General features: G+C 41.3%; 1 protein-coding gene across 1 annotated transcript; it reads left to right on the top strand.

Moving 5' to 3' along the window:
• The first annotated feature begins 689 nt into the window (after nt 1–689).
• On the top strand, nt 690–23,250 carry LOC131534406 (interferon-induced GTP-binding protein Mx3-like). Its single transcript, XM_058767255.1, has 13 exons — nt 690–905; nt 1,179–1,375; nt 2,136–2,270; nt 19,366–19,520; nt 19,595–19,733; nt 20,100–20,298; nt 20,525–20,603; nt 20,734–20,856; nt 21,166–21,298; nt 21,439–21,582; nt 21,778–21,854; nt 22,416–22,625; nt 22,714–23,250. Exons 1-13 carry the CDS (start codon nt 820–822, stop codon nt 22,936–22,938), a joined length of 1,902 nt encoding a protein of 633 aa, XP_058623238.1. The 5' UTR covers nt 690–819; the 3' UTR covers nt 22,939–23,250.
• The last annotated feature ends 4,449 nt before the right edge of the window (nt 23,251–27,699 follow it).

Here is a 27,699-nt window from a genome sequence, read left to right as displayed (position 1 = left end):
AAGTTTGCCCACCCCTGGCTTGGACTGAGCGTTTTGATTGGACGAACATTTCTTGGTCCCACACCTTCCACAGAATATATAAATACAGATAAATGCATTTAGAGCACTTAACTTAATGATTGCTATCAGGATGTGAAGAGACTTTCAACCAGCATAACAAAAAATGTTTCTGAAGACAATCACCTATTGCACCTTTAAGTTTGGGCTTTTAACGAGGGGCGAAAACACGCTGATGATAAGAAAAGGAATGTAATTTGGTACATTAATAATTTTATCTCGATTTGTTTTGAAATCGAAACAAAGACTTACTTTGACAAGTTAGTCATCTAATTTTTTTCTGGTCATAGCTTTTTAAAGTCAGTTACATAAAAACCGAGACTTGTCTAATTTGAGTGAGAAAAGTAAGACTGATTTTCATTGGCTACTAGTTGTTCAGACTTTTTAAGGCAGAATCTGTGTTTATGCATCCGGCCACTGATCTTGCTCTGCAGGCATATCAGGTAAACCCACATACATGCAAATGGATTTTCTGTTCGTCAAACTTCCTATAAAGTTGCGTTATTATTTGGAAATGTAAATGTATATGTAAAGTATATGTAAAAAAAAAAAAAAAAAAGTCTTATGTGCCTACTTTCAATTTCATTATTATCATGGGTGTGATATACTATAAATTCAGAGTGATACACAGTTTTCACCTCTTTGGTTTCTCTTTGGCATCAAAACATACACTGTGAAACCTAAATTATTATTTTTAAGACATCAAAAAAATAAGGACATTGTCTATTCTTAGAACCAACTTTGTCTCATTTTTTCCAGAAAATGTCCAGTTCAGGCTTATTTTCTTTATTCTCTTCTCCAGGTCAAAGAAGTGATGATGAATATAGTGACAGCTCTCAAAGCGGAAGGTTAGTATAAATTTAAATGTGCTTATTTAAACAATTTTTGTGAGCTCATTGTAAATTTATTTTGAAACACATTTATGCTTTTATAGGCCTATAGTTTATTTATTTTTGTTCAAAAATTAGTAATTTATATTCAAACTAAAAATAATTTGTAAAACAAATCAGAAAAAGAAATGTTTAATAAAAATAAACAAAAGGCAAATTATGAATGAAATACGTAAAAAATGAATAAGTTATTGGTGAGTTTTTTTTTAACAAACATTTGTACCTTTACAGTCAGGAAATGAAGGGAGAGGTTCACAGTCATTTAGAGGAGAGCATTCGTCCATACATTGATCTGATTGACACTCTGCGATCAGTTGGCATTCACAAGGACTTGGCATTACCGACTATTGTAGTGATTGGAGACCAGAGTTCTGGAAAAAGCTCTGTGTTGGAAGCGCTGTCTGGAGTTGCATTACCAAGAGGGAGTGGTGAGCAGCGTTGAGAAAGCTATTAAAAAAATGTAGCTAGTTAAGCTACAAACTACTCTATAGGAAAGCTTCAGAGGAAAGTGGTACATGGGAAAAACAACAACAACTTACTTTACTGAATGTGCTTCATATTTTTATGTGTAATACATTAAAATTGTAGCTGTTCACATGCATATGTATGTAAGCACATTCCAAAAAGAGATATACAAATATAAAGCCGTTTTTAAGGAAAAAAAGGTAATGTGATTTCAGATAGATAGACTGTCCAGTGTGCAAAGTCACAGTTAGTTTACAGCACAGCTTTGTCTGAAAGCCCGTGGTTTGGAGGAACCGCGTAACTGATTCAGTTGCGAGAATGAGTCATATACTCTGGAACTGATTAAAACTCAAAATGATAACTTGTGACTTCAATTATTTAAACCAGCTGAAAATAATTGATTTAAAAATAAATTTATTCCTGAAATTGACCTCACTTTTTCTTAAAGAAAAAAAAAAAAGAGTAAAGTTTTAGAGTTTCACAGTGACCTGCTACTGAATAAAATAGCTTAGCTACTGAAAACTAGTAATAGTAATGCTACCAATTCGCTATAGAAAAAATCTAGTTCTCAGTGTGGACTGTTTTTACACTTATATTCAATTCATTCATATAGAATGTTAGTAAGAGAATGATTTCTTTTGTCAGCTCCTGCATACTATAATGTTCGTCACATACTTTTCTGCCATTTTCTTCATATTGATAACTTAACTGTGTTTTCAATAGGAATTGTCACCAGATGTCCTCTAGAGCTGAGGCTGAAGAAGGTACCAGATGTCAACTGGAAGGGTGTTCTATCTTACCGTGATAAGAGAAGTGAATTTGTGGATTCATCATTAGTTCAAAAACATGTTGAAACAGGTTAGTGAAAATGCTTGCAAACAGTTTTGGTTTTTAAATGTAGGAAGAAAGTGTTCAAAACTTGCTAAAATACTGAAACTTAATATGCATGAACATGGTTGAGAGCCATGGCAGACTGAGGAACTATGTGTAAAGTGTAATAATCTACACTAAATAAAGTGCGCTATTAATGTAACGTAACAAACACAAAATTAGCACTAACAAAAGAAACTGTGTCACATAAGTTTATGGAGTTAAATCAGTTTTACCGTATTTTCTGGAAAATAAGTCACACCCAACGCTAATTCACATTGCACCGACAGACACTGAGCAACGTCAATGATCATCAGATTACAGTGCATCACTTTCAGACATTATACGACCTGACAAAACTAAATAAGCACCAACCAACAGCAACAGGAGTAACACACTGGTTCTGACTCTCACACCACACAGACCTTTACATGTCACTCCGGACTTCAGTTCCTACAATCCATTGCACTTGTTACACACACTCAGGTACAGCCAATTACACACCTTACATAAGCCATGGACTTCCTCTCTTTCACTGCCGACTGCTGAGTATTGTATACACTTATGCCCTAGCTTTAGCTACTGCCCTAGCTTTAGCTACCTTACAGAGCCTTTTGTAGTTGTCCTAGTCTTGCCTTGCCTTGCCTGTTTCGGATTGTGTTTTCCCCTGCCTGGATTATTACTTCTCTTGTCTAGCCCCTTTGGATATTGTTCGCTGTCGACTGACTCATGCCCGTTTTGGATGGCTCTTTGCCTTGCCTGTGATATACCTGTTTGCCATTGTTTGACCCTTGCTTGTTTCCTAACCACGCCTTTGTAAATAAAGCTCGCACATGGATCTGCATGTCTCTCGTCTCATTGACTCCGTAACAAGTAACCTATCATAAAGTATATGTACAGATGTGGCATCACGGGGAAAGGGATCCCACGACCTGCCGCGGCAAGATGCGGTCTGTATTGAAGTTCTCTGGCAAATGAAGTACATTACCAGTAGGGGGCAGTCGTGTTTTATTCTCCGTTACGCCTTTCTCAGCAACAGAGCTCATAAACGTGAGAACCACATTTTTTAAGTAGCCTATATTGTTTATGTACAGCCGTTTTGCTTGTCATGGGCATTTGAACATTATTGTTGCGCTTATATTGTGTTATTAAATTCATAGGATTATTTAATTTTAGTTCTCTTACGTTTTATTTCATTTTTTTTTAATCTGTAAAATTTAAGTGAAATATATTTCACGTATAGGCCTAAATATTACTTTTTATTTATGGGTAGTTTTATTGTTTATTCACTGTTAACAGAAGTGCAATGTGTGCACATCACAAAAGTGTGATGTGCAATGTGTGAAGATCATCAGCAAGTAAAACACTGAAACATGACAATACAAACAACAATAAAATTAGAAAGAGACTTTAACCCGCTTAATAGAGACCGTCTGGGTTTCGTGATCCTGGTTAATGCGCCTTAATCCATGCAGGGCTTTTCAGAAAGTCAGCGCGCACCATTAATGTATTTCAGAGTGACAGTAGATTAATACACGTGTATTAATTATCCAGAGTTATCGAAAGAGTTATCCAGAGACAGGCGTGGGTCAATCGACAGGGTACATAATCGAGAGGGCGAGGCAAACGGGCCACAAACAGGCAATATTCCATGCGAGGTGCAAACAAAGTCCAAAACAACAGGGCAAAGGGATAATCCAAGACAGGCTAAAGTCCAAGGCAGGCAGAGAACAGACAGGACGAGGCAAACAAGCTAGGCTCAGAACACGAATGAATAGGGTTGCCAACTTCAGAAAAGAAAAATACGGGACAATTGCGCGCGCGTGTGTGTATATTAGAGGTCGACCGATAGTGGATTTTACCGATACCGATAGCTAGGTTGGACCACACTGGGCGATACCGATTAATCAACCGATAGTTTTCAAAATAGATACTAAAAGAGAGCTAGTGCTTTACTATTTCAAAAAAAAAAAAGGCAGCAACAGTACTGAACCATACTTTGTAAATGAATAAAAATATTAATATTATTTACTATATTGATCATTAAAGTTATTTCATAGTTTGCTAATGTTAAAAGAAGAAACTTTAAAATTAAAAAATGTAGCCTATTAGTAGCTAATAGTAATGTTGAAATGAACAAACTCTAACAAGGAACAATACTTCTACAGTTTTCATTACAAATGGACCCTTATTGTTAAGTATTACCATTTAATTTCAACAGCCATGCTTAAAGATGGCCATCTTTAAATATCTACACAAGGCCATAGCATTAAAATTACATACATATGGATATTGTATGTGTACTCACACACTTTATTTGCTTTTATTTTTTAACACTTGATAATTATCTAATCAAAAAAAAAAAAAAAAAGCGCACCGGGCAAAAGCGCAGCGCTGCGTCTAGGAGAACTCAGAGGTATCTCACACACACACACACACACACACACACACCAGACGCTTTGCGTTCAAATCAAGTGGCGGTCTAAAACAATTTATTTAATCACCAAACGGACATAAGTTTGCTTCAAGAATGAACAATGTGGCATAAATGAGTTTGAAGTTCGGTGTTTAAAAAAACAGAGCAAGCGGAAAGAGAGAGCGCGATCTGTATTACAGCTCTATATGAAGCATACAGACTTTATTAGAGCCACAGAAAGACAAACGTTTTGCTGAAAAATGCACAATACATAATTTATAGCCTAGGGTGAAGTCATTATACATTCACAACGATTTGGGACAAATATAATGTCATTTAATAGAAAACTATGTGAATGGCGCTCTGTTCCGCGGCAGGCTTTTCTGTCGGCTGTATTTAAATGCGAGTCTGGAGTTTCCCGCTCTGTGCAGCGCGCAGTGTCACGTGTCAAAATAAACAACACGTGCTGTCAGTGATTTCCACCTCTAGAGGCCGCTCTCGTACTGTATAATGCCAGCGGACCCTTCTCAGCCACTCCGGCAACGGTTGTAAACCGGAAAACTATCGGCATGGATTTTTGCTGATAACCGATAGTTGTGGCAATCAACTATCCGTGCCGATTAATCGGCAAAACCGATGAATCGGTCGACCTCTAGTATATATATATATATATATATATATACACAGTGGGAAAAAAATTATTTAATCCCCTGCTGATTTTGTATGTTTGCCCACTGACAAAGAAATCATCGGTCTATAATTTTAATGGTAGGTTTATTTTAACAGTGAGACAGAATAACAACAAAAAATCCAGAAAAACGCATTTCAAAAAAGTTATGAATTGATCTGCATTTTAATGAGTCAAAGAAGTATTTGACCCCTTCTCAAAACATGACTTAGTACTTGGTGGCAAAACCCTTGTTGGCAATCAGAGGTCAGTAGTAGGTCACCAGGTTTGCACACATCTCAGGAGGAATTTTGTCCCACTCCTCTTTGCAGATCCTCTCCAAGTCATTAAGGTTTCAAGGCTGACGTTTTGCAACTCGAACCTTCAGCTCCCTCCACAGATTTTCTATGTGATTAAGGTCTGGAGACTGGCTAGGCCACTCCAGGACCTTAATGTGCTTCTTCTTGAGCCACTCCTTTGTTGGCTTGGCCGTGTGTTTTGGGTCATTGTCATGCTGGAATAACATCCACAAACCAAAGAACGGTCAGTCCGTTTCCTCTGGTCGTAAAGCCAGGCCCTATGGAAGTCCAGGTCTTCAAAGCATAGTGTAGTTCCTGGATAAAGGTGTTGGTCCGTCCTGTTGTCTTCTGATGCTGAAGATTCTGCTGTGCACTTGTGCCGGCAAAATGCTGCCACCTGGAGGAATTGTCTGTGACTCCCGTCCAAAGAATGTAAGCTCTGACTGCCAAAGATTACAGTGCTGCAGGCCAGGCTACCTCAACCCCGCACACCATGACCATCCTGCAGGTACATCAGGCCAAGATGCTGAAAAAGCTGCATGGGGGTAGTTCTGACCCGGGGTTGATGCAGGAGCTGTACAAGGCCACCGACTTCGTCTTCTGGGTGACGAAGGTTACAGCGCGGTCCTTCAAGCATGTCTGGCTGCTGGGTGGGACAAGGCAGACCTCACTGGTCTTTCACAGGCTACAGCCCCCTCTACAAGGCAGGGTTATGCTCTGAGGTGGAGTCTGTTCATTGATTGGTGTTCTTCTTGTCGAGAGGACCCCCAAATATGCCTGGTCAGAGGGTTGGGGACCTGCAGGCATATTCGGTCAATGAATCATGCCTTGAGTTAGGGCCGGCTGACTCTCACCCGGATTACCCAGAGACCCTGGCCTGGTTATGTGCTCAGGGTTCCCAATACTCCTTTTCAGGACTAGGTAGTGGACATGCAAACACTGCCACTGGAGGAGGCAGTTTTAACCTTTGTGTTGCTGTGTCCCGTTCGCACTTTGTGCATTTACGTGGAACGCACCCAGAGTTTTAGATGCTCTGACCATCTCTTTGTCTGCTTTGGAGGTCAGCAAAAGGGAGAGACTGTTGCCTTGGCATACCAGACACAAGGCAAGTTGTGCCCTCTGGGGGTGAGAGCTCACTACACTGAGAGTGTTGCCTCCTCCTGGGCTTTGTCGCACGGCTCCTCTCTTGCAGACATCTACAGAGCTGCAGGCAGGACAACACCTAATACCTTCGCAAGATTCTATCATTTCGAGATTCCATTATGGAGGAGCCATTTTCCTCCAGTTTGTTGGGTATGAGCAGGTAATTTGCAGGAGGATTGGGTCGGTGTCTCACTTGCGGCACCATTCCCTTGGATCTTATCTTCTTCCAGCAAATAAAAGTATAGTCTGCACAAAATTGTATTTGTTATATTATTCGTCTTGTCAAGAGTCTTTTATTGACAGCAAAATGTTAAACGAATTGTGTGTCTTAAGACATGAAATTTGTTTAACATTTTGCTGCCAACACAGTAGGAAAAAAAAGTGTCACAGAGAAAATAAAAATGTACAAAAACTGTATTCCTTATTTTTATTCGTCTTGTCAGGATACAATTTGTTTAACCTTTACAACACAATAGGAACAAGTGTGGCAGAGGGAAATTTTTTTTAGGTTGTACAAAAATGGCCTATTATAATTTTATTCGTCTTGTCAAAATACTAAATTCGTTTAACATCTTGCTGTAAACACAGTAGCCTAGGAAAAGTGTTGCGGAAGAAAAATAAATAAATAAATAAATTAGACATCTGTCATTTAAAATGATAGGCTAAGCAAAATCGAGTTGAGCGTTCTTCAAGGACTGCGCATCCACACTTTGTTCATCTTTATTCTGCTCTGTCACTCATCGACAACCTGCCTGTTCTGTCTGCGGGCCGTATATTCACCACTGGTAGGTTAGCCTGCTCTGAGCATCATTATGCACATGCTGCGCACAGACACTCGCAAATAAAACGAAGCACTGGTTCATGCGTGCAGTGCGTGCATAACAGTCGAGTGCAGGCTGTACCGGTGCTTCAAGCGCAGATATGCTGTTCTGAAAAGACGTCGGGAACGGGATATTGTTAGACCGCCCGCTCCCGTTCAAATTGCACCAGAGTTACCGACTGCAACCGCGTTTTATTCGGGAATTTAATCCTGCGTCGCAAGAAATCTGGTCGGGTCACCTCTACCAGGTGGCTTTCAGATTCAGTGGAGGAGTCTCTTGCCAGATACAGTACTCGTGTTTTATGCATTAGTCACCCCTTGGACTGGACTAGGTGCCCATATATAAGATTCCACCCTCAGCAATCTTGTACGTTCTGTCCACGGAATGGTTTCCCTTGGTAAACCTGTGTCTTTCCCTGGACAGCCCTGCTGTCTCTCCCTGTTATGTTCCCCTGAACTGGGGTCAAGAGAGTGATCTTAGACTGTGCTGCAATCAGTCTTGTGATTTTCACATTCCTGCATGGATGTGTCTCCACACACCAACAATTGCTGAAGCAAATATTGTGAGACTGTCAGAATACCTTTTTAGGCTTCCTTAGTAAGCTCTTTATAGTTGATTCAATACTTGGCTTATGGTTGTTGGGCAGATTATGAACTGAGATGCATCTGTCATTGCACACTTGATTGCCAGCACTTGCTCCATCGATTCTCGTACCACAGTTCTGGTTGTGGTGCTTTACATACCCTAATGTCAGTGTCGATGTAAAGTCAAATGTGACTGACTGAAAGGTAACGTCTTGGTTACATTACATAACGTCTCGGTTATGTACGTAACCCTCGTTCCCTGATGGAGGGAACGGAGACGTTATGTCGTGACGACATAGGGGCTTTACTTGGGAGCCCCAATCATCTCTGACTTAAAAGAAAACTCCAATGAATATTGGCTAGTGGATTTTGCATACCTCCACCACTCCCCATGCACACGGGTATAAATAGGCGGCAGGTGCATCCACTCATTAGGTTTTACGCTGAGGAGCAGAGAACGAGTCCCTGGCAACCAGCGATGGTTTGAGATTGTGGCATGGGGATATAACGTCTCCGTTCCCTCCATCAGGGAACGAGGGTTACGTCGTAACGAGGCGTTCCCTATCTGTCGGTCACTACGAGTTATGTCGTGACGACATAGGGGTCTATGGAAAGCGCCACAACCTGAACCCCGTCACAACCTTGTGGCATGCAGATGCTGACAAGCGGCGTGACAGACAAATGCCATGCGAAAGGTCGCAACCTTCCCATCGCCCCAGCGCAAATTCGCTAACCTTGGTGCCCGCAGGGACCACTGAGTACATCGCTGCTGGAGATAGCCAAGCCGCTGTTTCTTTCCCCACATTAGTCGGAAGGGAATTCGACCTTCAATGAAAGATAGCTTCAAGTCTTTCCTATTTGTTGTTACAGCTTGGCAGTAACAATGGGGAAGCGAGCCTTCCAGAGAAGGGCGCTACGGAGGCCACATCCTGCCCGAAGGGAGGTAACATGTGGAGACACTGATATGGACTGACCCAGGCCTGGGGCAGTACTACATACGACTGGACCCTGGGGCAGATCCTACCTAAGGGTAGGGAGGAGAGCTGCCAGCAGGGCCTGACAGAGGGCTTTGTCAAAGGGAAGACAGGGGAAAACGGCGCTCGTATCCCCGGGTGAGGGGAAATGGCGCAGCAAGCGTGACACTGGCCATCTCTTCCTGCCATTACCTGTTACCCAACACATGGGAAGAAACTGGCTCGATGCGGAGACTGTAAAATCTCGCAAAGGTGTTTGGTGTTGCCCAGCCTGCAGCTCTACAGATGTCTGGCAGAGAGGCACCGTGTGCCAACGCATAGGAGGAGGCAACACTCCGTGTGGAGTGAGCCCTCACCCCTAGGGGGCACGGCTCGCCTTGGGATTGGTACGCCAAGGCGATGGCATCCACTATCCAGTGGGCCAACCTCTGCTTGGAGACAGCCTTCCCTTTCTGCTGATCTCCGTGGCAGACAAAGAGCTGCTCAGAGCTTCTAAAGCTCTGGGTGCGGTCCACGTATATGCGCAACGCTCTTACGGGACACAGCAACGCCAAGGCTGGATCTGCCTCCTCTGAGGGCAGTGCTTGCAGGTTCACCACCTGATCGCGGAAGGGCGTGGTGGGAACCTTAGGCACGTATCCAGGCCAGGGTCTCAGGACAACGTGAGAGTAGACCGGCCCGAACACAAGGCACTCTTCGCTCACCGAAATGCTTGGAGGTCCCCGACCCTCTTGATGGAAGTGAGCGCGGTCAGGAGCGCTGTCTAGCAGACAGGAACTTAAGCTCAACTGAGTCCAGCGGCTCAAAGGGACCCCTCTGAAGCCCAGCCAGGACAATAGAGAGATCCCAGGGGGGCATCAGGAGTGGCCTAGGAGGATTCAACCTCCTGGCACCCCTCAGGAACCTCACAACGAGATCGTGCTTTCCCAGGGACCGGCCGTCCACTGCATCGTGATGGGCCGCAACAGCAGCCACATACACCTTCAAGGTGGAGGGTGACAGCCTACGCTCCAACCTTTCTTGCAGGAAAGAAAGCACTACTCCAATTGTGCATCTTCGGGGGTCTTCTCGGCGAGAAGAACACCAGTTCGCGAACAGACTCCACTTCAGTGCATAGGCTTGCCTTGTTGAAGGAGCTCTAGCCTGCGTGATGGTCTCTACCACAGTCCGTGGGAGACCGCTCAAGTCTGCCGCGTCCCATCCAGGAGCCACACGTGGAGGTTCCACAGATCTGGACGCGGGTGCCATATGGTGCCAAGCCCCTGAGAAAGGAGGTCCTTCCTCAGAGGAATGCGCCAGGGAAGAGCTGTCGCAAGGAGTATGAGTTCGGGAAACCAGGTCCGGGTGGGCCAGTACGGCGCGACCAGCCGGACCTGCTCCTCGTCTTCTCTGACCTTGCACAGTGTCTGTGCAAGCAGGCTCACTGGGGGAAACGCATACTTACGTAGAGCCCGAGGCCAGCTGTGTGCCAGTGCGTCCCTGCCGAGGGGGGCCTCGGTCAGGGAGTAATACAGCTGGCAGTGGGAGGACTCGCGGGAAGCAAACAGGTCTACCTGAGCTTCCCCGAATCGACTCCAGATCAGCCGGATCATCTCGGGATGGAGTCGCCATTCTCCGGGGAACGTGAGCTGTCGTGAGAGCGCGTAGGCCGCACAATTGAGCTCCCCCGGAATATGAGCAGCACACAGCGACTTGTGCCGCGTCTGACTCCAGAGGAGGAGATGGCGGGCGAGCTGTGACATGCGACGTGATCGTACACCTCCCAACCGTTTGATGTACGAGACAGTCGCAGTGTTGTCTGTACGGACCAACACGTGCTTGCCGAGCAGCAGTAGCCGGAACTGCCGCAAGGCCAGATGCACTGCCAAGAACTCTAGGCAGTTGATGTGCCAAAGCAGTCGAGGCCCTGTCCAGGGCCCCGAGGCTGCCTGCCCGTTGCATGTAGCGCCCCAACCCGTACTGGAGGCATCCGTCGTGACAACGATATGCCGGGACACTTGTTCTAGGGGCACCCCGGCCCGTAGAAAGGCAAGGTCCGTCCAGGGGCTGAAGGAACGGCGACACTCCTGTGTGATGTTCACATGAAGTGTACCGCGACGCCATGCCCACCTCGTGAATCGGGAGTGCAACCAGTGCTGAAGTGGTCTCATATAAAGCAATCTAAGTGGCGTGACTGCGGCTGCGGATGCCATATGCCCCAAGAGCCTCTGAAAAAAGTTTCAGTGGTACCACCGTCCTGCCTCTGAAGGAACTCAGGCAGTTCAGCACGGACTGGGCACGCTCGTTGGTGAGACGCGCCACCACACTCACCGAGTCTAACTCCATACTGAGAAAATAGTTTCTCTGCACGAGGGAGAGCTTGCTCTTTTCCCAGTTGACCTGAAGCCCCAACTGGTTGAGTGCTGAAGCACTGGGTCCCTGTGATCACACAACTGTTCTCGCACGCGGGCCATGCTCGAGATAGTTGAGGATCCTGATGCCCACTTCCCGTAGCGGGGCAAGGGCGCCCTCCGTGCCTTCGCGAAGACATGGGAGGGACAGGGACAGCCCGAAGGGGAGGACCCTGTACTGCCATGCCCGACCCTCGAACACAAACCGTAGGAACGGTCTGTGTCACGGAAGGATCGAAACATGAAAGTAAGCATCCTTCAGGTCGAAGACCACCGCCTTTCCTGGGTACGATGAAGTAAGGGCTGTAAAACCCTTGCCTCATCTCGGTTGGAGGGACCGGCTCGATTGCATCCTTTGCCAGGAGGACAGCAATCCCCGGGAATCCTCCGGGGAAAGGAGCGGCGCAGTCCCTGCCGTCACCTGAGAAAGAATAGCTTCCCACATCTCTGCGTTGCCCGTGTCAGGGCCGCTCTGTCGCCTATCTGGGCGATTAGGGGCCGACTGGGACACAGGGGGTGCCGCACTCCTGCAAGAGGCTCGACGCACCGGCATATGGGACGATTCAGCACGGGACGGAGCAGCTCTGGAGGATGCGGGAGGGCGCCCACGGCGACAAGCAGACTGGGGCTTGCCCTGTGGCAGAGCAAAGCATCATGCTGGGGCAAGATGTGCTACTTACCTGTTACCCAATTGGCCTCGGTCTGCTTCTGTACTGCCGAGAACTGCTGGGCACAGTCCTCAACAGTGTCGCCGAACAGTCCAGCCTGGGAGACGAGAGCGGCAAACAGCGCACAGTCGACATCGCTCTTCTCAACAAAGCTGAGCCATAGATGGCCCTCTTGGACCCCAAGTGTGGACATCGCCTTCCCGAGGGACTGCGCTGTGACTTCCATCGCCCATAGGGCACAGTCAGTTACTGAGCGCAGTTCCTGCATCAACCTCGGGTTGGTACTACCCTTGTGCATTTTAATGCCTTGGCTGGTGTACTCGCAGGATAGCCATGGCATGCAGGGCAGAGGCAGCTTGGCCCGCAGCACTGTAAGCTTTGGCCACAAACGCACTCTCCACCTGGGAAATGTCAATGTACTCCCTAGATGCCCCGCCATCGAGGGTAGCGAGGATGGGGGAGGCAGGCGAGCCGCTTCTGGCCATAAAAAGGGGCCATCCACGACTTCGTCAGCTCCTCATGCACTTCCGGGAAGAAAGGAACCGGGGCAGGGCGTGGTCGCGAGCCACGGCCCGTGCCGAGGAACCAATCATCTCGCCGCGAGGGCTCAGGACTAGCAGGTGTGCACGCCTCCAGCCCGATGCTCGCGGCGGCCCGGGAAAGCACGGCCGTCAACTCTGGGTCCGATTCGGCGGCGGCCGCAACTCCTGAGGTAGGCAGCCCCGCCAAATCTTCATCCTCAGAGGACGATTGCCCATCCCCGATGGGCAAATCTAATGAGTGGATGCACCTGCCGCCTATTTATACCCGTGTGCACGGGAAGTGGCGCAGGTATGCAAAATCCACTAGCAAATATTCATTGGCGTTTTCTCTTAAGATCAGAGATGATTGGGGCTCCCAAGTAAATCCCCTATGTCGTCACGACATAACTCGTAGTGACCGACAGATAGGGAACCATCGTTCTCTGAAGGAGGGAATGCTCAAAGGTGATTGGGGCTCCCAAGTGAGACCCCTAACGTCAGTATTGATGTTCCTTCAGGGAACAAGAGTTACATAATGCAACTGACATTCTCCTCATTCCACAACAAATCCTGCAAACCTGCTTATATAAAAGCTTAAAAAATTATTTAAAGCAAAATTGTAACTACCGCCGTATGTGGAAATATGCTAAATAAACACAGGCTCATGTGCCTCTCTCGTTTTGCACGAATCCAAATGAGTTATAAATGTTTTGCGTGCCTGACATTAATTGCATAATATGTATTGCACTGCTGACAGTGAGAGATAAACTGTACATGTGGCAAACAACAGTAGCAGGAGAAGAAGCCATTACTCACCGTGATTGATGAATGATACCAACTTAACTTACCACTTACCACTGTTGTTTGATGAACTCGTGAAAAATGGAGCGAGAGAGAAATGAAAACAGAGTGAGAAAAAAAGAAAAGAAAACAATAGTAGGTGCAAATAGAAACACGAATGGAACTGCGGTGACAAGCTAATTGGCTAACGAATGCTAACGCGCTGCACTCGCGTTTTTAAAAGCGACGATCAAATTAGTTAGATTAGTTTGAAATATAACACCAGAAATATGGTGGGAATTAAGTTATATTAACACTTTAAACAACAGGGAGTGAAAGTAAGGTATTCAATAAAAAGCGAAGCTACACGGAGCTGCAATCACAGCACAACAGACAGGAACAGACGGAAGCAATCGATCAAGCTTGTAGGGTTTATACATAGAAACAATTTAATTTAACTCAAAGGGAATCATTTATGATTTTATAGGGAATTTGAACAGAATCACTGTTTTGTGGCTGATCACTGAGTCGGCAGCGATTCATTGAACGAGCCGTATAACATTAATTCTGCACTGGATATTAAAATCCAAAATATAGTGAAAACACTATTAATAAGCACAGTAACAAGATCGGCAGATTAAGACATTAACTTGTAAGCACAAAACACAAGATACTTCTCTTTTCAATATAAATACAACTTTATTTATATAAACCTAAGACATAAACTAATCTAACACATGGACACACGCATTCACACATTCACACGTTGCAGAAAGACAGAAAGGATGATTTTCGAGAATGAGAAAGTGAAATCCCAAGTTTGTAGCAATATGTTCTATTGCATAGACCTGAACAACCATCAATCACTTAATTAACCCTAGCATTGAGTTTCTCAATGAGGCTAAAATTTATATTAAATGCACCAGTTCAGTTAGACCTGGAGGTACTTGCTTGCATTGCCTTTGTGTTACAGGGATTCCCTTCTGTCGTCGTCGTTGCAGGAAAGGGGTTTTCCGAGTTGGTGATTGGTTGAAAGTTCAGTAGTCTTTGAAGTGATGTCTTGGGAAGCCAATGGTTGGGCGTCGGCTGAGGATGGTTTTGGAGTCAGTTGCTGGTTGAAGTTTGAAGCGGGTGCAGTCGGAGCTGGACTTTGCGGCAAACTTAACTTTTGAACACGAGACTCAACGGAAAGAAAAGAAACTAAAGTAAAAGAATGAAATGAGTAACGAGACTAGGTGGTTTTTCCTCTCATCGTGGTGTTAAGTAGCAACTAGCCTGTAGGCCAGAGCACGCTCAAAGAGCGCTAAAAAGTAGCGTCAAAACGCGGTGGCAAAAAGAAGAAGGGAGAAGGGAGAAAAGGGAAAATTTGATGGTGTCTTGAGTCTTTAAACTCGGCTTTTGGACACATCCCATTTGGTGTCTTGACCAATTAGATAGGCTATTTTCTTAGCTAGGGTTGTTCCTTCCATCATAAATCAGCATGTTATCAGTCACATGGTCCGAATTTTACACACTCTTGCAAAGTATACTTTTGGACATCATTTCTATAACCAGAATATGATACATTTGACACAGAATTAATTGAAAGAAATGTTTCAAGCTAGAATTGTCAAACTCATACATACCAAACACGACTAACCTTAAAGTCATTCAATAGTTATTAAAAGACATACATAATATGTGCTTAAAACATGATAGTCTAATGTGTGGGTTACATACATAATAATATGCATAGAAATGTCCTTTTAGGATTTTATGTGCATATGAAAAAGAAAGTCTCTGTGTAGTTCTGTGTAGGACATAGGGATATGTTCGGTGAAGACCAGAGAGAGGTTAAAAGGTCTTCTAAAGAATTTCAGTCTCAGTCTTGTATGGGTGGGGGAAAAGTCAATCTAAAGAAGCTCGTGATTTCCAGCGTGGAACACATGTGATGGCCATCTCTTTCACCATCAGTCTTGATTACTTGGCCCAAATTTGACGATCTCCTTCCGGCATTGTACTTATCAATAAGTATTCTTTTGTCTTAATGTTGCGAGCTGTTCTGTGAAAGAGGCTTGTTGGTAAGGCTTGCTCCAGACTCATGGCGCCAGAGTACCATGGACAGATTTATGATGTCCTGTTGGGCTTTTCTGGAATTTCGGCTCCTCATGTTTCGATGTTCTGATCGAATCTTAGTTTGTCTGACTCGTTCTGATCCTACAAGCTGGTAACAGACCTGAGAGTAAATAATGAGTTATGCATCAACAATACTCAACATATTGTGAAGAACATTTTTAAAATGTCCTCCCTAAATGTTAAAATAAGTTCCAGAAATGTGTCCTACTTGGTGAAATCATCACAACCCACAAGCTGCAACTGAAATGTCACAGATAAATATTCAAAGACACATTCCAATACTTTAAAAACAGTTCTTCACAAGTTTGAACCTAAATGCTTCTCACTCAGACTGCCTACACAGTAAGTCTGTAAGTGTCACGGCTACGCTGTGTTAAAGAGTGCACAATGAAGATTAATGGTTATATATGATGTCTTTAATCCAACAAGGGTATATTCAACAAGGATAAATCCAAACACAATGTAGCACAACAACATTTAAGACATGTAGACGTAAGACTAGACAAACTCAAAGGGCCTGTTTACACCTGGTCACTTCATGCGTTTTCTCTGATCGGATATCTATCCGATTCATGAAAACGTTTCCATTTACACTTAGCCACATAAATGTGTTTTTACAAACGGATATAAATCCGTTCTTCAATTCCCGCACTAATTTAACGGAGTTCACGTCAATGAAAGCAATACATAGGCGCCGCATTGTATTCATTATCAGCTAATTTCAATATCAGAGACCACAACAGGAGAGAGCACGACATCAGCACTGGAAAGATAGGTTACTCTCACTACTTTTAATGAAAACAATTGTGTGTTGAACGTCTGCGACTTACTTTCAGTGTCATTCGCAGCAGTTTGCGTTTAGGCTTGCTGAAGAGATACTCAGCTACTCATCCGTGGTGACACTTGTTGCATTAGCGCTGTCATATCTGACTATAACATGCCATATAGCCTATAAAATGCTCTCACACGTTTATTATTTTAATATTTTGGGAGGAGTAAAATTAGCATATGTGGTTTCAACAGCCAGATGCATTTACACTTGTCCAGTTTCGTCTGGAATGCGGCCCAGACCACCTCCTGAAGTGGTTTGAGCGATTGGCTTTAAATGCTTTTCGAAAGCATTTCGGAGGGCATTTACACCTGGTCTTTTCAGAATTGGATAGCTATCCGAACAGAAAAAACGCATGAAGTGACCAGGTGAAAACAACCCCAAAGTGAACATACAGGAACTTAAGTACTCAGACCAAAGAAGGATAATTAACTAGGCCCACCTGAATAGAATAATACAATCAGCACAACAAGGAAAATGGTGCAAAAGGAAAACAAAGTCCAAATTAACAGAAACCATGACAGTAAGAGCTATCATTATAGTGCACTTCTGCTTTTATGCTGCACAGTACACACATAAAAAAAAAAATTAATAAATAAAAAAATTCCATAAAACCATGTCTCAGAAATAAATTGCTGGGTATGTAGCCTTCTTAAGACTCATTTCTGTCAGGACCACTATTGTCCAATGATAGACACTTACCATACAGTTTGGTTTGGGCAAAAACTCCCTGCCCATCCATGCAGCCTGTCATGAATGAGCAGGGAGAGCAGCAATAATAATACACTACAGAATGTTTTTTAATGATTAAAAGTTGATGGTTTTTAATGTTTGTAATGGTATTTGTGATTCATTTTTTTCAGCAGGGTTGCCTCATTGTTTTTATATAATGCATTTTAAGTAATTTTAAAGGCTGTTGTTGGCTTAGGTTTGTTTTTATAACCACAAAAATATTATCTTAATACTTATTTGTATATTATTATTTGAAGTAACAAAACCATGGTTAATTTGCGGTTCCCATGGCTACAAGAACCATTTAAAAAAATAATAATTTTATTCGTGTTAAAACCATGGCTAACTTTTGTAAGTGAACATAGAAACGCTGAGAGAATACAGGTGCATCTCAATAAATTAGAATGTCGTGGAAAAGTTCATTTATTTCAGTAATTCAATTCAAATTATGAAACTCGTGTATTAAATAAATTCAATGCACACAGACTGAAGTAGTTTAAGTCTTTGGTTCTTTTAATTGTGATGATTTTGGCTCACATTTAACAAAACCTCACCAATTCACTATCTCAACAAATTAGAATACTTCATAAGACCAATAAAAAAAAAAACACTTTTAGTGAATTGTTGGCCTTCTGGAAAGTATGTTCATTTACTGTATATGTACTCAATACTTGTTAGGGGCTCCTTTTGCTTTAATTACTGCCTCAATTCGGCGTGGCATGGAGGTGATCAGTTTGTGGCACTGCTGAGGTAGTATGGAAGCCCAGGTTTCTTTGACAGTGGCCTTCAGCTCATCTGCATTTTTTGGTCTCTTGTTTCTGATTTTCCTCTTGACAATACCCCATTATTCAATACAGATTCTCTATGGGGTTCAGGTCTGGTGAGTTTGCTGACCAGTCAAGTACACCAACACCATGGTCATTTAACCAACGTTTGGTACTTTTGGCAGTGTGGGCAGGTGCCAAATCCTGCTGGAAAATGAAATCAGCATCTTCAAAAAGCTGGTCAGCAGAAGGAAGCATGAAGTGCTCCAAAATTTCTTGGTAAACGGGTGCAGTGACTTTGGTTTTCAAAAAACACAATGGACCAACACCAGCAGATGACATTGCACCCCAAATCATCACAGACTGCGGAAACTTAACACTGGACTTCAATCAACTTGGGCTATGAGCTTCTCCACCCTTCTTCCAGACTCTAGGACCTTGGTTTCCAAATGAAATACAAAACTTGCTCTCGTCTGAAAAGAGGACTTTGGACCACTGGGCAACAGTCCAGTTCTCCTTAGCCCAATTAAGACGCCTCTGACATTGTCTGTGGTTCAGGAGTGGCTTAACAAGAGGAATACAACAACTGTAGCCAAATTCCTTGACACGTCTGTGTGTGGTGGCTCTTGATGCCTTGACCCCAACTGTCAGATCAGCAGTCTTCCCCATGATTATGTAGCCTGGTGAACCAAACTGAGAGACCATTTTGAAGGCTCAGGAAACCTTTGCAGGTGTTTTGAGTTGATTAGCTGATTGGCATGTCACCATATTCTAATTTGTTGAGATGGTGAATTGGTGGGCTTTTGTTAAATGTGAGTCAAAATCATCACAATTAAAAGAACCAAAGACTTAAACTACCTCAGTCTGTGTGCATTGAATTTATTTAATACACGAGTTTCACAATTTGAGATGAATTACTGAAATAAATGAACTTTTCCATGACATTCTAATTTATTGAGATGCACCTGTATTAGACGCGTTGGTGAAATTATTACCGACATTAAAACACGTTATTGACCTCAACACCCAAAAAAGTTTCACAGGATTTTGAATGTAGCCTACCTGAAAGTGACGCATGGGCTTTGTTTTCATCTTTTTTTTCCTTCTCTTGGCGTCGGGTTGCTGATGTCTTTTCACAGGCATAGTTATCCATCTATAGATGATTTGCATTCAGCCGCAAACATGAGGTGTGAGCGGTCGCGGGTGCGGGAAAGGTGCGTCACTTTTTTTTTTTTTTTTTTGGAGCAACTGGGATGGTGCCCCCCTGGGAGTTGGTGCCCTACGCAAACTGCGTACTCTGCGTATAGGGAGCAGCAGTACTGTCAGTTAGTATACTACAATGTGAAACAAAGTTAATTATGCAATGTATGTCTATTACAGCCCAGAATGAGCTGGCAGGAAAAGGGGTAGGAATATGTGATGAGCTCATCACTTTAGAGGTCATGTCATCAGATGTGTGTGACCTCACACTGATCGATCTACCTGGAATTGCCCGTGTCCCAGTAAAAGGACAACCAGAGGATATTGGAAACCAGGTGGGTCATTTAATCTGTTTTTTCACGCACAGCTCGATCCTTACCCAGTTTTAAAACGTCTTCGTGTCTTGTAGATCAAACAGCTGATCATGAAATTTATTGAGAAGCAAGAGACTATAAACATGGTTGTGGTCCCTTGTAACACTGACATTGCAACAACAGAAGCATTAAAAATGGCACAAGAAGTAGATCCTGAGGGCAAAAGAACTGTTGGTAATGTACAACAGCTATCACCATATGAGCACCTGTGTCAGTAAATGCACTTTTTTCCCTGTACACTCTTAAAAATAAAGGTGCTTCACAGTGCCATAGAATAACCTTTAACCCTGGTTCCATAAAGAACCGTTAACATCTGAAGAACCTTTCTGTTTCACAAAAGGTTCTTTGTGGTGAAAGAAGGTTCTTCAGATTATAAAAAGGTAAGAAAGAGATGGTTCTTCAAAGAACTGTTGACTGAATGGTTCTTTGTGGAACCAAATATGGTTCTTCTATGGCATCACTGTGAAGAACCTTTTAAGCACCTTTATTTTTAAGAGTGTATGCATATTTCTAACATTTAACTATTTTTCATTCTCACAGCCATTTTGACCAAGCCAGACCTCATTGACAAGGGAACAGAGAAGAGCATTCTGGCCATTGTCCACAACAAAGTGATTCCTCTCCGCAAAGGTTACATCGTGGTGAAGTGTAGAGGACAACAGCAGATTGATGATAAAATTCCTCTGGAGGAGGCAGAACAAATAGAGAGAGATTTCTTCCAAAACCATGACTATTTCAGGTTAAAATCTAAAGAGAATATAATTAATATATTTGTTCCCAAAATTGTATGCATCCAAATGACTTGATTTGTGCTGTTTAGATCAAGTTGATTCGTTTTGAATTTCAACCAGTTTTCAATCATATCAGTATTTCAGAAGAGTACATCCGTAAAAGTTACTCTTATCAGTACTGGTTAACAAGCTATACTAAATCACCTTGCAAGAGTCCCTTCTTTTTTTCTACAGAGGCCTCTTTACTGAGAATAAAGCCACTATTAAATGTCTTGCCGTCAAACTGACTCAGAATCTTGTTGATCATATCAAAGTAAGTTTCTAAATGTTTCACTCTAAAGGCCTGTTCACACTAAACATCAGTCCAGTTGTTCAATAAACTGCATTTTAATGGATTGAGAGACTGTAAGTAAATCCTGGATTTTTTAATCTGTCTTTGTCAGAAATCACTGCCACAGCTTGATGAGGAGATAAAAAAGCAATTGTGGGATGTGAGAAATAAGCTCAAGGAGTTTGAGGATGGACCACCACAGGACCCTAAGGGAACCAAACAATTCCTCATTAAAGTAGGACTCCAAACCATCACATCTTCTTGCTTCTGAGAATTATCATTTGGGGTCCAAGCTGCTGGAACCCTACTGTGTTTGTTTTGATTTTCTCATTCTTACTTATTTTCTTCCATAAAATATATTGGTGTCAGAGATGGTCCCAAATCTCATCCATTTTTCAAGCACACATCTGTTTTTTGCTTGTATTATTGCTGTTTTGTCAATTATTTTCTCATTCAAATTAATTTTTTTCCTTCTCAGAGGCAAAACTTTTGCTCCATAATTATAATGTAAAATAACATGCTCATGTAATTTTTTTAATCACAGATTTTAACAAGATTCAATGAGAATATCATGTCCTTATCATCAGGGGAGCTAGTTAATACAGAAAATTTGTTTGCCCGGCTTCGAGAGGAATTCAAGAATTGGAATGATCATCTTAACGATACAAAGCCATCCTGTCAGTGTATTTTTCAATATTATAAACATGCTATAAATTTTATATAATCTATAATCACTGTTATTTTCAAAGTTCTCATGCTCATATGAATGCAGTAAATCAGTTAATTTAAGAAGAAATCCATTTTTTTCCTAAACAAGTCTACAGTTTGAAAGAGTTTGCCCAGAATTACAGAGGGAGGGAACTGCTTGGCTTCAGCAACTACAGAGGATTTGAATCAGTTCTGCAGGGCCATGTGGCCAGACTTAAGCACCCAGCAATTGATTTACTCAGTATCATAAAAGGTACCATCACACATCTTTCTGGTGTCCATTATAAACTCAAATGACTGGACCACAACTGAATGACAGTTTAATAGTTATTAATAGTATAATAGTAATAAGTTAAATATAGTATATAATAGTTATAATAGTAATTAGTTAGTTAATCTGAATTTCGATGCTTGTGATCATTTTTTGATTTATGTATTTCTCCTAAAGATATCATCCTGAAGCAATTCAAAGATGTGTCCTATAAATGTTTCCGGAACTACCGTGTACTTCAAAATATCACTGAGGTAAATATTAATAAAAAAAAAAATTAAAAAAAAAAAAATATATATATATATATGTACACAGAATGGTCATGCAGAATAAGGTATTAATATGTGCTTATAAACAGCCAGTATGCCAGTAATATGCATGCTAATAAGCAACTAGTCAATAGTGAGAATTGGTTCCTAAACTATATTGTTACCTACATTTTATAGGCCTAATTTCAACGTTTAGTTATGGTTTGATTGAAAATAAAAATAAATGAAAAGAACAATGTAGGCCTACTGACAAAAAGTTCATCAGTTTAGGTTTTTCAGTGGTGAGTTAAATTATAAATTATTATTATTATTCATAAAAATGTGAAAAATAGAGGATGGTTTCTTTTCCCCCACTATAATTTACAAACTAGACAACTATAACCTAATTATTTAAAAAAGATGAGGACAGATGAGTCAGAATAAATTTTCATGGTGATCAACATTATGCCACAAATGCTTTTGACTGAACTTCATTTGTACTGAACCCAGAATATTCTTTTAGCAAGTTCCCTTTCTTGTGTACATCTTTAATTTTTTACTCCATAGAACAAAATCAACAACATTCAGTCAAGCCAACAAGCCAAGGCGGAGAAGAGGATCTCAGAGCAATTTGAAATGGAAAACATGATCTACACTCAAGATCCCATCTACTTGAAGTTCTTGAATGAGATTAGCGATGAGACATTTTCAGAAAATCTGTTACCTATCTTTGACATAAAAAGCAAGTACAGTGAAATGATGCAGGCGTATTATGAGGTAGGGTTTTCTATGGACTCACACATGCAGACTCTATGGACTGGAGTACATGCATGTGTGGACGTTACTCTTATTTATTTTCTTTCAGATTGTGGCACAGCGGATATCTGACCAACTGCCCATGATGATCACATTTTTCTTGCTGAAGGAAACAGCTCAGCTTCTGTCTATTGACATGCTTAGTTTACTGGATGGGGCAAATGTGAGCGAGCTCCTGTTCGAGGACTCTGAAGTCGGTACAAGGCGCAGAGACCTACAGTCTCGCCTGGAACGTCTGACTGCTGCTCATGAAGCACTTAGTGATTTTATTTGAGGGATCTACTGACTGAATTTTCAAACTTGTCCTGGTGGCCCCCCAGCACTGTACATTACGTATGTCTCCTTTGAAAAAAAAAAAAAAAAAAAAAAATATATATATATATGTTATGTTGACCTAGTTTCCTTAGTTCCCTGATTAGTTAATTAGCTCACCTGTTTCTGTTTCCCCTTGATTACTTCGAGTATTTAAAGCCTGTGTTCTCCCCTGATTCTTTGTCTGCTATTATTTGATCTGTGTGTTTGCTACCCCTCACTCCTGGATTGTTTCTGTTTCTTGTGTGGATTATTATTAAAAGACTCTGTTTGGACATTACTCCTTCGTCATGCGCTTCATTAGTTAAACACACCATAACAATATATGTATATGTATATACATATATTTATATATATATATATATATATATATATATATATATATATATATATATATATATATACAGTGGTACGGAAAGTATGCAGACCCCTTAAATTTTTCACTCTTTGTTATATTGCAGCCATTTGCTAAAAAATTTAAGTTAATTTTTTCCTCATTAATGTACACACAGCACCCCATATTGACAGAAAAACACAGAATTGTTGACATTTTGCAGATTTATTAAAAAGAAAAACTGAAATATCACATGGTCCTAAGTATTCAGACCCTTTGCTGTGACACTCATATATTTAACTCAGGTGCTGTCCATTTCTTCTGATCATCCTTGAGATGGTTCTACACCTTCATTTGAGTCCAGCTGTGTTTGATTATACTGATTGGACTTGATTAGGAAAGCCACACACCTGTCTATATAAGACCTTACAGCTCACAGTGCATGTCAGAGCAAATGAGAATCATGAGGTCAAAGGAACTGCCTGAAGAGCTCAGAGACAGAATTGTGGCAAGGCACAGATCTGGCCAAGGTTACAAAAACATTTCTGCTGCACTTAAGGTTCCTAAGAGCACAGTGGCCTCCATAATCCTTAAATGGAAGGCGTTTGGGACGACCAGAACCCTTCCTAGAGCTGGCCGTCCGGCCAAACTGAGCTATCGGGGGAGAAGAGCCTTGGTGAGAGAGGTAAAGAAGAACCCAAAGATCACTGTGGCTGAGCTCCAGAGATGCAGTCGGGAGATGGGAGAAAGTTGTAGAAAGTCAACCATCACTGCAGCCCTCCACCAGTCGGGGCTTTATGGCAGAGTGGCCCGGAAGCCTCTCCTCAGTGCAAGACACATGAAAGCCCGCATGGGTTTGCTAAAAACACCTGAATAAGATTCTCTGGTCTGATGAGACCAAGATAGAACTTTGGCCTTAATTCTAAGCGGTATGTGTGGAGAAAACCAGGCACTGCTCATCACCTGTCCAATACAGTCCCAACAGTGAAGCATGGTGGTGGCAGCATCATGCTGTGGGGTGTTTTCAGCTGCAGGGACAGGACGACTGGTTGCAATCGAGGGAAAGATGAATGCGGCCAAGTACAGGGATATCCTGGACGAAAACCTTCTCCAGAGTGCTCAGGACCTCAGACTGGGCGAAGGTTTACCTTCCAACAAGACAATGACCCTAAGCACACAGCTAAAATAACGAAGGGTGGCTTCACAACAACTCCGTGACTGTTCTTGAATGGCCCAGCCAGAGCCCTGACTTAAACCCAATTGAGCATCTCTGGAGAGACCTAAAATGGCTGTCCACCAACGTTTACCATCAACCTGACAGAACTGGAGAGGATCTGCAAGGAGGAATGGCAGAGGATCCCCAAATCCCAAAACTTGTTGCATCTTTCCCAAAAGACTCATGGCTGTATTAGATCAAAGGGTGCTTCTACTAAATACTGAGCAAAGGGTCTGAATACTTAGGACCATGTGATATTTCAGTTTTCTTTTTAATAAATCTGCAAAAATGTCAACAATTCTGTGATTTCTGTCAATATGGGGTGCTGTGTGTACATTAATGAGGAAAAAATGAACTTAAATGATTTTAGCAAATGGCTGCAATATAACAAAGAGTGAAAAATTTAAGGGGTCTGAATACTTTACGTACCACTGTATATATATATATATATATATATATATATATATATATATATATATATATATATACAGGGTTTAAATTGGGCTGGGGCCGTCGGGGCTGAGTCCCGCACATAGACTCGGGGCTCGACATTAACGCTTCATTAATGCAAGTAACATGATTAAAACGTCACTAACCAAACATAACTATGTAAACACCAAAACGCAAGTATTATTCTGATTTTATTACATTTAGAGTAAGTGGCGAATAGTGGATATAGCTACTGTATATAATGCATCTATTGACAGTATAAGGTTGCGCTGCTGAGGCGAGGTTCACGCAGCCTCTCCGGGAGAAATCAAAACGAGCAACACTAAGAAACTCGGCATACTGAGGTAAAAATTCAAAATGGAAAGTTTTTATATTTAAAATACAGTTAGTTAGGCAACATCACTCAACATTTTCAACATTACGACTGTTCAATAGTTCTATAAACAGTTCAATGAGCAAATACAATAATATTAGAACACTTACATTTTTGGCGGAACTACAGCGCATCTCAAAGCAACCATCCGATTCATTGCTGAATGATTCAGTGTTTTGAACAAATCGGTTGAGTCAAAGTTTCATTAGCCCATGCATAAACATCTGATGAATCTGCCGTTTGAACGAATCGTTTGAATGAACGATTTAATGACTCACTCATTAAACGCTCACTACTGGCACCTACTGACGTTTTAATTTAGTTGAAAAGTATCATTTCCACCATCATTTCTTGTTTGTATATTCATTTTATTTTTATTTTTTAAAGAATCTCATAGTTTAACGTAGTTGTATTTTTCAGTGTAAATTATTTAATTTGATAACGTATAGATAATAACAATCACATTATTATAATTAAATTTATAGATCAAATGTAAGAATTTGAAATGAAAGTTAATGAGATTAGTGGGGAAATGCCCTCTATAAAGGTAAAAAAAAAAAAAAAAAGCCCTTGGATAAAATATAAAAACATGCAGATTTATAGCCTATGTCACAGCTGATAGAAAACCAATGAGAATACTGCAATAAATCATATTTGCAAAAAACAAAACACACACACACACACATATATAAATATTTTTTTAGGGCCTATATATATATAATCGCGATTAATCGCATCCAAAATATTGTTTTTTACATAATATATGTGTGTGTACTGTGTACATTTGTTGTATATATATATATATATATATATAAATACACACACATACAGTATATATTTTGAAAATATTTATATATATTTATATTCATATAATTTATATTATATATAAATATATTTAAAATATAAACATAACATATTTAACATATATATACACATTTTCTTAAGTATACACAGTACACGCACATATATTATGTAAACATAAACTTTTATTTTGGATGAGATTAATAGTGATTAATCGTTTGACAGCACTAATATATATATATATATATGGTTTATTGATGGATTTCTATACATCTTGAAAATAAATTTTAAAAGGGCTATTAACCTTGATAGTAATCTAGATTTAATTCAGAACACTGTTTATTTTTTCAGAACTGTTTATTTTTCCATACTGCTCACTTAGTTATTTATTTCCAAGCTTTCAGGCTGAGTAGATTATTTTTGTGGTTAAATAACTAAAAGCATCAGTGCTATTGCCACTACAGTACATAACTGTCCTATTACATTGTGATCTATTGAAAACAAAATTCTAATAATAATAATTTGATCCATATTGGTCCATGTTTAATTTTTGTCAGCATAGTCCCCTAGTTCATCATAGATAGGTAAAAAAAAGAGGGACTGTGTTCACAGAAAAAATGCTACATAACCATATTCACTTAATTAAAAAATTCCATGTAAGATTATCAAATTTAGCTATTATCTGTTTGAGGCCAAATCAGATCAGTGGTACTTCACTTGGCTCTGTGTGGATGGCATGAGTTTTGGATGCATGTGCTTCAATGTAATGTGTCTCAATCCGTTGCAATTCTGTGACAGAGTAAGCAGTGATTACATTCAAGGCCAAATGACAAATTCAAAAAAACATTGCATACTGATATATCCTAAGATATATCCTACGTGGTATTGTTTTTGTCATAAAGTATTTCATGACACTGTTTGATATGCCGAATGAAGGACATCAGTGCAGTTCTTCAAATCATTGCTGTGCTTAATCTAAAAACATATAAAAACTGATTATTGTTAAAGCAGCAAAGTATAAGCACTGATGGCTTGGAAACACAACACATGCTTTACACACACAAAATCCAATGTTGTGTCTTGTAGTCAATTTCAAACTCTTCCGTGTTTGAAAAAAATACTTATTTACATACTTTTAATGGTAATGATAATAGTGATGGTGGACATCTAATTTGGCTTCGAGGTGTGTGTGTGTGTGTGTGTGTGTGTGTGTGTGTGTGTGTGGTAAGAACACATGCTGTACATCCCCTCAACCTTATTGTGGCTAGAAGGGATACAGGTATGGCTGGAAGTGACGCAAAATCTTGCCGGATGGACAGGAAGAAAGTGAAAGAAATAATAAGTGTCTGGCACAAGAACACATCAGTATAGACCTCTGGGACACTCATTGGATCGTGTTAAGAGCTGTACTGACATAATGAACCAGCTGTCTTAATATTTTCTTATGTTTATTAACTAAAAATGAAATGATGAAGGATGTTATAAGGTCAACAGTAAGTTCATCATCATCTCAAAACAAACAAATCTATTCAAATAAATTTCCTGGAGG

This window comes from Onychostoma macrolepis, chromosome 25 (assembly GCF_012432095.1).
Source record: "Onychostoma macrolepis isolate SWU-2019 chromosome 25, ASM1243209v1, whole genome shotgun sequence".
Taxonomy (NCBI): Eukaryota; Metazoa; Chordata; class Actinopteri; order Cypriniformes; family Cyprinidae; genus Onychostoma; species Onychostoma macrolepis.
Note: the sequence above shows the minus strand (reverse complement) of the source record. Positions and strands in the feature narration are given on the sequence as shown.